General features: G+C 47.6%; 1 protein-coding gene across 2 annotated transcripts in view; it reads right to left on the reverse strand.

Moving 5' to 3' along the window:
* DDRGK1 (DDRGK domain containing 1) overlaps window positions 1-14329 on the reverse strand; it is a 36665-nt gene extending 22336 nt beyond the window's left edge. For both annotated transcript variants that reach the window (XM_082759383.1, XM_082759382.1), the window contains exons 1-3: window positions 14200-14329; window positions 8514-8672; window positions 235-341 (exon numbers count right to left, since the gene is read on the reverse strand). In XM_082759383.1, coding sequence (XP_082615509.1) covers window positions 235-341; window positions 8514-8672; window positions 14200-14287 — 354 coding nt within the window. In that variant the 5' untranslated portion in view covers window positions 14288-14329. The remainder of the gene's footprint in view (window positions 1-234; window positions 342-8513; window positions 8673-14199) is intronic.
* Window positions 14330-14693: the final 364 nt, after the last annotated feature.

Here is a 14693-nt window from a genome sequence, read left to right on the forward strand (position 1 = left end):
GTAACTCCTTTCCCCTCCCCTTAAAAATCCAGAGAACCCAGTGGAAAGCCAGCGAGTGACAGCCTTGAGATGTGACATAAAAAGCTCAATTTATGTTTTTAAAACAAAATCATAACAATTGTAGTGATCACACTGCCTTTGCCTCTCCTGGGTGTCTGTTACTACCAGTTCTTAACCAAGCATCACACGATTCAGACTCTGCTCTGGGCTTTATACGTGGCAGGAAATGCTTACCTCTCTCTGTGCTTTCCTGGCTTGTTTCTCTTCTAATTTCCTCTGCTTTTTTGCTCCAATTTTCCCAGATACCTGAAGTTCTGGCACCTCCTCAGCATCGTCTTCCTCTGCAAGATGACATTAAAGAGCAAACAACAACATTTAGATCATCTGTGAAAAGAGCGTTCAAGAAACTTCACTGCTTCCTAGGAAAGCAGCAGCAGATGGAAAGGAGACACACGTATTTCAGACAAGATCTATTAGATGGAAAAAGGCAAAAGAAACTCACACAGAACTGCCAAAGCCACAAAGTCAGAAAAAAAGGCAACGCATACTCAACTCAGAGGTAAAAATGTACTTGATATTTTGAAGGAAGAGTTTTACAAATGTTTCCTGCTTTCCACAATTACAAGATATAATTTCCTTTACATACTGACAACTGTTAGTGCATCTTCACTGCTCCTCACCCAGCTGCAGAAATCTTCCCTCAGCTCAGCACGAGAGACATCCATCCAAAAAGGAGAATTCAGAACATGCCACTTGTCCAGTGGTTCTAGCTTGGCATAAGTAGCATTTATAGGAGGAGGGAAAACAACCCTGCAGTGCAAATTTTGGGCTTGACTGCAACGAAATTATACGTAAGTAGCTCACTGTTGTATGACGAGGGGTTGTTCATAAGGAGGATTTCTGCAGCTGTGGGATATGAAAGCTTTGTGCACAAATGGAGAGCAAATGCGTTACGTTCCTGCTCACCTAGGGGCTAACCAAGGCTAAAGAGCTTTTAAAAAGCCATTTCCTTTCCTTCCCTCACCGCCCCCCCACCTCAAATATTTAGCGAGCATTATTCACTAGTGTAAATGAGCCCTTGATTCTTCCACAGGAGGACTGCAGGCTGATCTCAGCCCTCAAAGAGAGACCATCCACTCGCTTTATCGAACCCCACACAACCAAGATTCCCTCTCCACAGACCACAGTTCCTTTTTCTCCCCCTCCTTTCGAAGGAACCCAGAGAAATTGCTACTAAAGAAGCACATGAACAACACTCACCCTTCTTTTTTATATGTGGAATTAGGTTTGAAACCCTTTTGTTTTACTAATTCCAATACACAGCACGGTGCTATGGTTAAGCCACCGAGACACATCAACAGAAACAAGTGCAACTGAGAGCTGTGTAGGTGGCTCTCAAGTAATTTAGCTGTTTTCAGGATCTGGAAGTTAATACGAGGCAGGCTCGCTAGCTTGGGCTTCAGACAAACGCTGGTAGCTGATTACTGAGATGATCAAAAGGGTTCCCCCTTCCTCCACCACAACCGGGTGCAACAGGGACACTCAGATTTGACACAGTTGCTTTTATGATTTTGCTGAACCTTAAAATAACTCCATTTTTTTAAATACTAGGCCAAGGGGAGTTCCAAATGCAATGAGCACAACCTGACATCAGCAGGCAGTACTCCTAATTCACAGTTTAACGCAGGTATTCTTCCTTAGGCCTTTACTTTGGGAAAACATGACAAATATAAAATGCTATCTATGATGCTATTCAACCCAAAGCTCTGAGCGCTTCTCAGATTTCAGCTACATTAAAAATACCTGAGCCAGAGGTCAGGCAGAAGTGCAGCGAGGCACTTTTCCAGTCCCGGATCAAGTATGCCTTTGTTCAGTAACGTTTGCTTTCCTCCTCCTCCTATTTTTTTCTAGTGGATGGGATCGCATCGAACAAAAGCCAAGACTTGGCGCTGCAGACAGCCCATGATTCAGCCCAGCACGAAAGGTCAACAACGTGCTAAACCTGGGCGCAATTAACACGTGCTAAATAAACCCCAACACACTGATGAGGATATAAGCTCTTGGCAGAAGGGTTTGGTGAATCCATGAGCTGTTACAACAGAAGAGCTGCACAAAAGCAGGGCGGCTGCTGCACAAAGCATCCAAAAACTGAAAGAAGTTATTGATTTAATTCCAGTCACTTCAGTAGCAGATCTGAGAGGGGTTGGGCCGTGGTACCTCTTGTGCTTCAGCTGGGATGCCAGGCCTGTTGCATGCTTTGTCCTCGTGTGTTATGAGAGCAGTTTGTCACCCGCAGCAGCGGGGCTGAGCGGCCTGTACTCACTCAGGGAGCGTAACATCAGACATCTCCGTACTGCTGAAGGTAAGAATTGTTTTGTTTGAAGGGCGATTTTCTGTACAGCTCATCTGAAGGCTTAAAATGTGGCAGCTCTGGGATGGACGGAGGGCTGCGGCAGGAAAGGGACAGCAGTTGAGCAATCCACATTTGACACAAGCAGTTTTTCAGCAGGAACCTGTTCCCAATTCTTTATCAGTCAGGTAAAGAGCACCAGATCTCAAGGCACAGAGAACCCTCTTCAACTGAACTGCTCAGATGTGACACGAGGAGACACCTGCCATCAGGGTCTCCAGATGCTCTGGTCCATCTCTGGAGAGTTCAGTGCAACTATTTCAACATTTCCAGAGCTTGTGGAGCATTCCCAGCAGCTCCCAGCTCTGAGACAAAGCAGCAAAGGTCTGACTTACAGAGCCACTTTCACACCACCACCGTATCCTGATTTACACAAACTGGTGGCAGCTGAGCAAAACCCACCAGTTTTTTCTTCATTTCTCCTGAATGTTTTGGACATAAGAGGCAGGACAACAAGAAACAGAGCTAACAGTCATAACAGATAGCTGAAACTCTTCAAATGTACAGAGTCCTTTTCAAAAATACTTCAAAATATTAGAAAAGAAAGCGTACCGGAGTGCTGATGTTCTCTCTCAGGACAGGAATTTACCAGCTACCGTGTACAGGATATGCAAAATCTCCAAATGAAACAACCCCATCGTATATTTTGGTTGCCCTTGACATCGAGGTCAAAAAGCCCATCTTGCCTCCTCAAGTTTTGGAAGTTTTCCACCAGAAAGGATCACACAAAGCTCTCTGTGCGCTGCTAGCTGCTTGATTTACTATTTACGCAACACCTAAAAAAAAACCCAACAGAATAGGAAAAAGGAGGGAAGATGCCAGGCAAAACAAAGGGTTCATCCTGAGGACAGAAGACATTTGTGTGCTGTAAAGATCGAATGATCGCATGACACCAGCTCCTAGAAGGGAATCAGGCAACCATATGGAAAGCCGTGGGCATTCACGAGCACTGCAGCAGGACAGTAACAACTTCATTTTTTAAATCTAGTGGCCATCCAGCTCAGGAACCAAATGAAACAACCTGCTTACTAACCTGTAGCCAGAAAAATCAGCCTGTGCTGAGGCCAGAAAAAGGGGAGTAAACAAAGGACGTTAGCCCCTCTGAGCAGAACGAGTGACTTCAAGCTCTTTCTGAAATCAAGCCATGTGGCATAACTGAGAAACCACACACCTACAGCTTCTACACGCCATCTGCACTCGAGATGTCTCAATGGCAGAAACACGCCGTGGATACTTTGATAGCACCGAGTCTTTCTGTATGAGTAGGAGCAAGTCAAAATTAACTTCTGATTTACCAGTGAGGATACGGGGAGTCAAAGTTTAACCGTACTAGAAAGGTTTTTCTACTGATTAAGCACTAAAATTATTTCAGTTATGCCTATTAATAGAGTGCTAGTAGCAGCTGTTTCACGGGAACACCATGGGGCCACGTCAACATTTACAGCTTTATAAAACTTCCTGATCTTTTAGCACATCAGAATATGGGGAGATGCAGTGTTATATGAAATAGATGCTCTGCTCAGAAAATAACTGCTGCTTATTTTGGCAAATTCCAGCACAGATACCTTCTTCTCTTTAAGCTATGTACACCATCCACTACTAAGTGGATATTAAGATAATTTATTTTTAATATTTTTTTTCCCCCCCAAACCAGCACAAAACATTCATGTAAGATCTTTTCAGATGTAAGATTTCAATGCTGGGTTTAGATGCTATGAAAAGCAATAAAGGGCGTGTTAACAGGGCCAATTACTATATATTTTAAGCTTCTAAAGACTTTTTCTTTCCAATTTTGTGATTTATTTCTCAATAGTGATTAAAGAACGTGATTCTGATCCCCAACTCTTGCCAAGCAAAAGACAAGAGGGACTTACAATTTAATTTATGTTGGAACCAATGGCTTTTCCTTATTTATTTTTTCTTATTTTACAAGCTAGAGGCTATGATGGGGCTAACAAAAGCTGTCGGCTTTAACATTATCAGTTCTGTGCAAGTAAAGCCATTTAAATTGAAGACAACATTCACTGCGCTGGGTGTTCCCATACCTGTGCTCAGATGTGCAGGGCTCAAAAGGCATGCAGATGTAGGGAAATTTAACGTTTATGAGTCACAGGGCTGCCAAAAGCAGACAGTCTGGAGTTTCTTTCAGTTAGGAATAGAAGTTGTTGATTAAACCAGATTATTCCTTTGGTGCAGTCCCTACTTTGTTTTAAAAATGCATATTTGAAAGATAATAATGCACACAAAATCCCATTTATTTTAATTTTGCAACATGGGAAAGAACTGACCAGATCAGCTAAATCGTTTGTTTGTGGGATGTGAAGGTGAGCCCCTTTCAAAAAGCAAACCCTTGTCCTCGGGATCGTGGCAGACAGCTCGGGCACATCCTTCTCTTTTTGTTTCTTTCTTCTTGTTTCTCTTTCCACCAAGCTCAGCCTCGCTGCCGATAGCCACCAAAGCCTTCCATCCAGAGGATGCCCAGTGGTCTTTGCTCTGCTCGGTGGTTTGGAGATCATTATCATAAAAAAAAGGCTGCTTTAAAAAATAACTGCCCTAAATCATGGTGTGGTGGCGACACTTTGCAGCCCACGTTCCTCTCCTCCCACCCCAACCGGCCCCTCCATGGGCATCAGCAGCCGGTTTTCACCCATGACGCCACTCCAAGTGACAGAAAACCTGGACTGGAAAACCCATGCCCCCCTCGCTGGCTGGCTAACAGCCCTTGGAAGAAGCAATTTGCCCGGGCACGCCTCTGTCTCTCCACAAACTCTTTGTACCATGCGCTGAGACAAGCAGGTTTTCTCACTACGTGTCTGTACAAAGTTGCTGTCAGAAATAATGTTGAACAGTCCCTCAAGCGAAGGCATTTGCCTCGGATCCTCCTCCTCGTTATTTTTACCACAGAAGGATCGAGGCGATCCAACCATAGCTGCTGTTGGAAGTTCATCCCTGCAAGTTTCTTATGGCCTGATAGGAAACTGCAGCCCTGAAGCCTTTACTCTGGGGAACTTTCTGCTCCAAGAAGTGAAAAAGCAGCGTCGAGGCAGGTTCCTACGTCACCACCGAGCTCCTTGCAGCCTTCAAGGCACCACGAGCGGCTTTAGAAGCACCAGCTCAGCTCCAGAAGCAGACAACTGCTTTTTCTGCACATGAACAGCAACCAAAGCAAAGCTGTTGACAAAACACCACTGCGTGCACCAAAGGCAATTAGAGCCCGAGTGGATGCACGCAGAGAAAAGGGTCAGGCAACAAATAAATGGGATAAACGGCTGCTGCTATTTGTTTTCACTGCTGTGTGCCACAAAAGATCCACAACCTGGCTCCAATTTATCCCCTTCCCCTCCCTAGCTCGGCCTCTCTTGCCCTAAATGATTAACGCCTGCCATCCGCCCCCTTTTATGCCTCGCAGTGAGTTTATTTTTGTCTTTGCTGGAGTTAGCCCCACAAAGCCACTTCTGTCTGGGTTCAATTTAAATTAAGCTGCCCCAGAGCTAACCGAGCCTGCTGGCTGGGATATCGGAGGCGAGCTAACCACACAAGCACACAACTCCAGCACCAACCGCTCTCCTTCCAGACTCGGGCTGCAAAGGGAAAGGCAGAGAGGCACGTTGTAGCAGGGCAGATGTCCTCCAAGGCATGCTGATTTGTACGACAGTCTCCAAGACTGCTTTGGGTTGCAGGAAAGACAGCAGTGTGATGGCTGGAACAAAGCTGGGCGCCACAAACCAGCCAAACCCACCTTTGCTAAGCCAGCCTGGAAGTCGCGTCAGCGGAACCCAGCTGAGGGGGTCTCAGTCATTTTGAGAATTCCTTCGTCAACGCTTACAAACATCTCCCCATCAACCTGTGGTCATCGGCTAGTATTAATAGACGCTGCTATTCTCATGAGCGGTGACTTTACCGAGTCCTCAGCTCACCACTGAAAATCATTACTCAGCCAAACCGAGCCAGCGTGGGCACCCGGCGAGCGGGCTGCCCCCACGGCGCAGCGCAGCCCACGTGGAAGCCGTGAACGAGGAGCCCACACGAGGCGTGGGCTGCAGGTCTGGTAGGAAAGTCGAGGCTTTTAGTGCTTCCCCCCTCTGCTTTTTCTGTCTGTACCGACGACCTGCAAGTCATTTAGGTGCCTCACCCCACCCAAGCTACAGGAAGAAATTACAACCTGATTTAGCTCCGCTCGCAATGGGCAGAGATTTGAATATTCAAAACCATCATTCACCATCCTCGTTTGTTTTACATGACTCCTTCTCACCCAGACTTGCAAATAAATAAGATTTTGACTACAGAAGGGACAATTCAAAGTCACTGAGGTTCTGCTCCCAGTTTTTGTGCCCCTTATCCCATTATTCCAGGAGAGATTTCAGTTCTGCCACAACTTAGCACAGGCAGCAGAAACTGCTAGGTTTTGTACCCCCAAAGCTTAGGCTCATTCTGGAATTGAAATCTGATTGTTAGCTGGAAAATAGAAAACCCTCACCCTAACCACAACTCCAAAGCCTGCAAGAGCTGCTCTGAGATGTTTCCTAGAGGCAGCAGACCAGGCTCCTGGCCAGCAGAGTGCTCTGGTGGGAGCAGCAGTTCCCACCTGACAGCTCATTATGGCCGTGGCAGCAAGGCAGAGGTGGCCTGGGGATCCTCACGCCCTTCCCGAGGTCCGTGCCAGGAATCTTGCAGGGATGTGGTGGTGTTACCATGTCAGCCAACTAATTTTTGTAACACAGAACCCTGCAAGTCGTTGGGATGACTCGCTGTTTCAACAGGGTAAGCGGAGGCAGTAGGCAAAACTGCTCCACGTGGCAGTGACACGGTGAAAACACACGTGGTCCCTGCCCAGAGGAAATAAATTAAGAAGTTATTCCAGGCCCCTGCCACGCACTCACAGAGTGGGGCTTCAAAACATGTAATTCATCTTTCTTTAAGTGAAAAAATAAAACAAACAAGCTCTACACTACTACAGGCAGCTCATGCCCAGGGTAATGGCTGTGTAGCAGACATGGCCAATCCGTACCAGAGGGAAATAATCCCAAATAACTGCACCTCAGGGCAGGAACAAGGGACAGGAGCTTCTCTCCATGGCTCTCCTGCTGATGTCTGTGCTCATTCCCCAAAGGCTTCGGTGTCACTGCTGTGCACCGGTGCTACAGCACTGGGAGAAACCATCCCAGCATATGAATGGGGAAAAAAATCCACAACGAAACACAAAAACCATGCAGAAGTTAAAACAAAAGAGCCAGAAGTTGTTTTAACATAAAGAAATTAAAAATAAACAGAAATATCATTTCAAAGGAAACTTCATGCAAGAGCTGCAGCACTCGCATCTGATGCACAGTGAAGCTGCGAAAGAATTATTTATAAAGCCCAATGACACAGACTCTTTTACAGCTAAAGTGACAAAATAAGATAAGCCTTTTGCTTTCACAGCTTCACTGTCGGCCTTTGGCACTGAAACTTTTGATGCCTGGAGTTTAAGGGGAAAGCTTTTCTTTTTATTTCATTTTCCTCACAGGATGTTATCACATGAAAAGAACTGAGCAAAGTTGAAAAGTTCAGGCCTGTCAATTTTCCATTCGTTGGACACGAGCGGCTTGGAGAGCACGTTCACCTGCCAACGTGAGCGGAAAATGAGCTTCTCTCAACGGCAAGACAAGAAGAGCAGGGGGGAAAAGCGCAATTATCTCCTAATCATGGCCTCGCACGAATGCCTGCTCAGCATTTCCCACCTAGCAGGGGCCAAAAGCATCGCCCTGATCTCTGCTGCAAACATGAGCGAAGCAAGGTCCACTTTTATCTGCACTTGAGTGGAAACCCCGAGCGCTTCACCTACGACCTGAGAGCGGGAGGAATCATGGTGATAAGTACTTTGCTTGATGTTTTAGTGCAAAATGATGATTCTAGTTACCCAAATTTAACCTGTATGGCTCTGAGGAAATACAAAAGGCAGTTTCTGTGAAGCAAGTAAGGAAACTGGAAAGTCAAACAGATCAGAGTCAAGCTGCAAGTGATTCCCAAGCTGCTAAAATGAAAACTTTTCTTCAACTGCAGCCCAACATCTGCTGCTCAGGCCCATGTACATGGCTGGAAGATGAACTGAACCAAACTTTACCTTCTGCCCACTCTTCTGCCTGCTGTGCTCTCCTCTGGGCCAGCAGCCGGCTCCCCATGTTCCTCCGGCGCCTCGGCATCCCATCTCCTCGCTCCTCGACATGGGGCCGAGGTCTGGCCACTGCTGCCGCCGCCGCATTTTGTTGGGGTTCCTCTTCAGCTGCAAGAAGAAAACCAAATCGGTGAGAGCGCTGTCACCTCGGCTTGCTACAGCTGCCCTTCTGCCTGTCAACCCTGGCAATCAGAAGTACTGTTTCCTAATTGTACTACTAGATACTATTTTTAAAATATTTTTTTAAAATATTATTATTGAGTGCTGTTTTGTAAATGACAGAACGTCTCCCCTCACTTGTGTTTTTTTCCTGAGAGGCAGGAGACACTTGCAAGTTGTTTTCCTGTGACTAACAAGAATCATGCACCGACAGCAGTCAGCTTTGCACCACCGTACTGACCACTAAAGAAAATGTTTAACTATATGCTGCTACTGTTGTTTGACCTGACAGACTACACCCTCAAAAAAGCCCCTTCCCCCAAACTGCTCAAAAAATCCCTGTATTTGATCCAAATAATCTGTTCTTCCCTTCCCCATGAAAATATCTCTCTTTATGTGGTGAGCCTGCCAGTCACGTCTGACTTACAAAAGGCAGGACCCAGGAGTCCCTCTTCCCTTCCACAGTATTCAGATTTTTATTTCTGATTTTGCATTTGTGCCACTTAAAAGTAGATTCATCTGAATTCAAGCCTGGCTGCATACATGTTTCACTATGGAATATGTAAATCAGCATACCCGAAACTGAACCTGAACAGCAAGCAAGAACCACAGCAAGCCAGAACCACAAATTAGAGGCGCACCAACCAAAGACACAGGGAATCTTCATCCTACCACACCGATTTAACAACGTCTCCAACAAATCCACGCGTGGAAAGCGAGCGTGAGCAGAAGTCGGTCCAGAGCTCCAAAGGTCACTGCAGCTCGTGCTGTCACCCCGCTAAATATTCCTGTTGTTAATTGAGATCTGACAAGCGAGGAACAGCTGAGAGCAAGTGGTTGACCTGTGGGCTCACTGCAGAGCCCCACAGGTTCTTTTTGAGACCTCCATGATCCCACTGCTATCAGCTATGGTACTGATGCCAAAACAATCCGATGATGTTGCCATCACCATCCTCGATACCCGCTTTGCATATCCCTTTGATAAGGGCAACTGATGTTTGTGTGTGCTATTACTTGGTTGGTCCTGCAAAGAATTAACTGCTACGGCCTTTGTTCAGCTCGGCATTCAAACGGTCTCAGAAAGCTGCAGAACTTTTACTTAAGCCCGGGACACATTTTTGTGCTTGGCTGGATTCTGTGATGTCCCAGCAGGAGCACGAAATGCTCTCCACGCTCAGCCAAGTCTCCAGCATCCGCTGATCCAAACAATGCCTTCCTAAAAAAAACCCTGCTATTAGCATATCTGCGATCAGAAAATAAGATTCATTACGGCTGCTTCTGCATGACGATCAAAGGTGTGCTTGCAGCTCATCTCGGGGTATCTCAGCCGGCTTCAAAGCAGCAGGCAGTGGAGCTGATAACAACACAGCTGCAGCAGCACCGAGCTCAGCCCAGGCTGCAGAGCAGAGCACTTGGGGGAAGCATTTGGCCAGCAAAGCCATCAGCAGAGTTCAGGAGTGCTGCAACCCCGCTGCGAGCAGTCCCCCAGCAAACACTCAGCACTAACTGCAGCACCGTGACATTTGGAATTGAGTCACTGCACAGCCACGCTGCTGTCACCCTCCTGTGCCCAGCCCCTCCTTCTGTCTGCGGACCAAACCGGGTCTGTAAGAAATTACAGCGCGTAGGCTCCAGGGATAGGATCGTTTGGCTTCAAGACTTGCCCAGGCTTATTTGTAGCATGCTGATGATTGCTCTGAATGCTGTTCAGCAGCGAGGGAAGCATTACGCTGCAGAACAGCAGCCTGCTTACTTGGGACATTACTGAAGTGCCAGAAATACTCTTAGGCTGCAAAAAAGACCTCTCGTACACACGCAGGATTTCTCTTAATGCATTCTTGAGATGCCCTGCCATCCAAACCTCAGCATCCTTTCACCTGAAAGCTTCAGTGTCTCTGTCCTAGTAACTGCCAAAGGTGCACAGCGCACCAGCTGTGAAGGTTCAATGCTCGTTCATTCTGGGGCTTGGTTTGCGTTCCCATCATCCTGTGAAACAGAGACCACTGAGCATTTTGTGAGAGGAACCTACTTATAAACCATGTAGTCCTTTCAAGCTGAGGTGTTGAACAAAGCTATCCATTTCCTCAATTTAATTCTCTCCAGGTGACCTGGCAATTTCTCAAAGTTGACCAGTGTTAACAGGGCTCAGAAAGTAGTTAAAAAACAAACCAAAACCAAACCAAGAACCAACCACCAAAGCTGACCCATATAAAGGGCAGATGTACAAGGCAGTTGTTGGACAATACTCATCTTTTCAGCTCTCCAGAGCACTCAGACAAAGAGCAGAAGACACCTACACACTACAAACTGTCAGGTAGTAGAAAAAGGGGTGCTTTACTACATCCAACGTGCCCACGTGGCTCCGGTCCTCCCAGTACCCAGAAGGCTGGACGTGTTCTCTCCCCTCCCCTCTGCTCTGGAAGCATCACAGATGACTGGAGCTGCACACAGAGGGTGTGACTGGTGGTTTCAAACAGCACAGAGAATCTCAAAACCCCTCCAACTCCAGGAGTTGCTTGACAGTTTGCAGAAAGGCAGGCCAGTAGAAATTAATTAGATAAAGCCCTCAATTAATGGGCATTACAAACAAACCAGAAAATTCAACAGATGTCTGGAAAATGGACGTGGCTTCAAAGCTCGGTTCAGCTTTTGTTCTAAGCTGTAGGTTCTCCACTCTCTGACTCAGCCTTTCCAAAAGCAGGGAACATCTCCTTCCGGGGGACAGCAAGGTCACTGCCGTGCTGAGAGGAGCTCTGTCTTTTCAGAAACATCAGCCCAGAGCAGAGGCTGGAGCTGATTATTTCATGCCACTTGTCAGCCAGTGCAGAACAGAAGCTGTGAGACCGTGGTCACGCTGTCAGAGCTCTTTCTCAAAGAGAAACAGAGCAGAACCCTGCTCTGAAAGCAGAACTCTTTCCTAAACTGGATGTGTGGCACACTCATTACAAAGAACACTGAAAAACCTTTCAGAGCTTCTTTGGACCTCACTTTACATCCCCCCAGCACGGAACCTGCTCCTTTCTGAAGCTTTGCAAATTTCTACTTGCTCAGAGCAAATATATTTTCCCTTGCTAAGCTTGCAGCACGTTATCTTTAGGTGTATCAGCTCAGCAGGTCCAGCAGCGTTAACACCCGGGTGGCAAATTTCGAGGCAGGCCATCCAGACACAGCTCCTGGCTGCTGATCTCCACTGGACAGAGCTCCACCTGCTGCACCCTCACCCTCCGGCTGGACTTCCCACCGCCACCTCAGTGCCTTTCACCTCCGTGCTAACCTGAGCTGTGAAATTCGATGAGAAAGTGATTCAACACCCAACAGGTGGAAGGAAGCGGGCTCCGTGTCCCTGAAGAGGTCTTTTCGCCTCACACTGCTTATCGTATTAGGGCATGGTCACAACCAGATATGCCAGCCGTGTGCTGAAGGCAGCAAGGCTGCGTTTTTTTTTCTGTTCTCAGCAAACAAGTCCAGGCTTGATAGCGCTGGAAGCACTCTGCTACTTGAAATGACCTCTCGCAGGAAATACAAAGTTACAGGATTTACCTCTTGTGATGGTTAGCCTCCCACTTTAGCTAAAGCAGTCTGTTCTACAACGTTTAGTAAGAGTAATTCTGCAAGAGAGAGCATGAAAGGTCGTCATTGCCACGCAGCCCCAGCTGCTACAAGGAAAGAGAGCTGCCACCCGTTCTCTACCTCAAACTTCCCTGGTTTCACGTCCTTTTCATGCAACACGACGAGTTTACTAGAACTGTAGCAACTTCCATTTTCTACATAAGAGATGGGAAAAGGAAAACAAATTCTGGTTTAAGACTGAATTCTGCAAAAATGTAATTAGTCCGCAACACCCCCAGTGGTATTGAAAAATAATTTTCTGTTGTGCAAGGAGAATAAAGTCATCCCCACAAACTGCAGTTCCGCAGAGAACTTCAGAATGATAGAAATCAACACATTCAGGTAGCCAATTTTCATAAACCACACAATAAAAATAGGCAAGACCGATTTAAAAGTATCAAAAAGATGCCCTTGAAAAAACAACTTCAAAACAATTATCCTGAAACAAAGCTAACTTTAACCAGGCTGCTCAAAAATAGCATTAAGGCTTCTGGAGAATTCAGATCATTTAAAATGCCTGTTTGGCCTTCACTTTCGTTAGAATTTTATACGCTTGAAAAGAAGAAGAAATCCTCCTCAACCTCAAAGCTTCTGATTTGCTTAAGTCACGATACGAGCAAAGCTGAGGAAATAAAACATCTCCAGCAGTCTCATTTCTCCGGGACGTTCATTGCTTGCTTTTACCAGAAGCTCAGCCCCTAGTAACTAGAAACCAGATGAAATTTCATCAGTTTCCATGCTGCTGAGAAAGAAAGACTTAGAGCAGGTCTGTGCAAGAAACAGCGTAAAAGAAACACGCTGGAAACTTTAGTTTTTAATGGGTAAGAACTGGTTTTAACACAAAGTCCTTACCGGCATATACTCTTGCAGTAGTGTGACTATGTTTATATTGTTGTGGTTTTTTTGTTTGTTTACCTATTAAAAAAAAAAAAAAAAAAAAAAGAAAGAAAAACAACTATCAAAGCTACCTTACCCCCCCCAAGACAGAACCCAAACACCAAAACCAACCTGAAACAGACACAAAACGCCCCAAATTCTGGGACTAGTGTTATTATATAACCAAAAACCAAAGGCTTCAGTGGCTGTCCTGGCTAAACATCTGAGCACGAGTCCTCGCAGTGTTTCCCTTCACTCCCTCTGGAAATACAGCTGTGTCGGTGAGCTTACCGAAGAAATAAATATCTAACGTCTTCCCTAGCAGCGTTTGGAAGCGCTGCATCACCCCACAGCGTGGGGCTGGCCGGGGAAGCAGGGCAAATTCTGCAAAATTTGGGTAAGGCTGGCTGGGCGTGAGGCCCTGGGGGTGTGTGAGGGGAATATCGGCTCCACATTCAGGGGGACGCTTGGCAGGGCGCTCCAGGAGATCTCAGGGGATCAATAATAGCTGGGGAAGGATCCTATTAAATCCTTTTCCCCTCAAAAGGTCTCCAAAGGAGCTCGCCGGGCTCTGAGAGGGGGACCCCAACGCACTTCCACACCCCCCCCACGGTTCCTGAGGGGAGCAGCGGGGCCGAGCCGCCAGCAGGGGCCGCATCCAGGGGGGCTCCACGCCTGGGGAGCACCTCGGGGGGGCTGCGGGATCCTAAAAGATCCCAGGGGATCCCAAATAGATCCCCCCCCACCCCCTTTTCCCTCAGGGGAAGGCCTGAGGCGAGGCGCTCCCCCCCCCTCACGGTTGCCATGGCGACGCCCCCTCCCTTCCCGCCTCGCGGTTGCCATGGAGACGCCCCCCCCACCCCCCCCTCCTTCAGGCGGGAGCAGGGCCTGAAGGGGCCCGAGCCCCTCTGAAACGGGACGGGGAGGAAAGGGAAGAACCGGAGAAGCCCCCGGGGAAGGGAATTGAGGGAGAACCGGAGCCGAGACCCACCTGGGCCGGGCCGGCGGAGGAAGCGGGCGGCGAGGAAGAGGAGGGCGGCGAGGAGAGCGGCGGCCGCCGCCAGCAGCAGGGCGGCCATGGCCACAGCCCGCCCCGGCACCGACCATTGAGGCTGTGGGGTGGGGGGAGATAAGGAGGGAAGGAGGGGGGGGGAGACACGGGACTTGGTACGGTCCAGAGGGGAGGGGCGGGGAAGAGGCGGGCGGTGCCGCCTCAGGGCGGGGCTGAGGTGGGGTTGTGGAGGGGCGGGGTCAGGGAATAATAAATAGATTAAATAAATCAAATAAATTAAATACATTAAATACATTAAATACATTAAATACATTAAGCACTCCGAGATCGTCTGGTCTAATCACCCCTCTACCACCGCTGTCACCCACTGAACTATGTCACCAAGCACCTTCCCTCGAACACCCCCAGGGATGGGGACGCCACCACCTCCCTGTCACCCCGTCCCCACCCCTGACTGCTCTTTCTGACAGAAA

The sequence above is a fragment of the Aythya marila genome (genome assembly GCF_965140915.1).
Source record: "Aythya marila genome assembly, chromosome: 4".
NCBI classification, from domain to species: Eukaryota; Metazoa; Chordata; class Aves; order Anseriformes; family Anatidae; genus Aythya; species Aythya marila.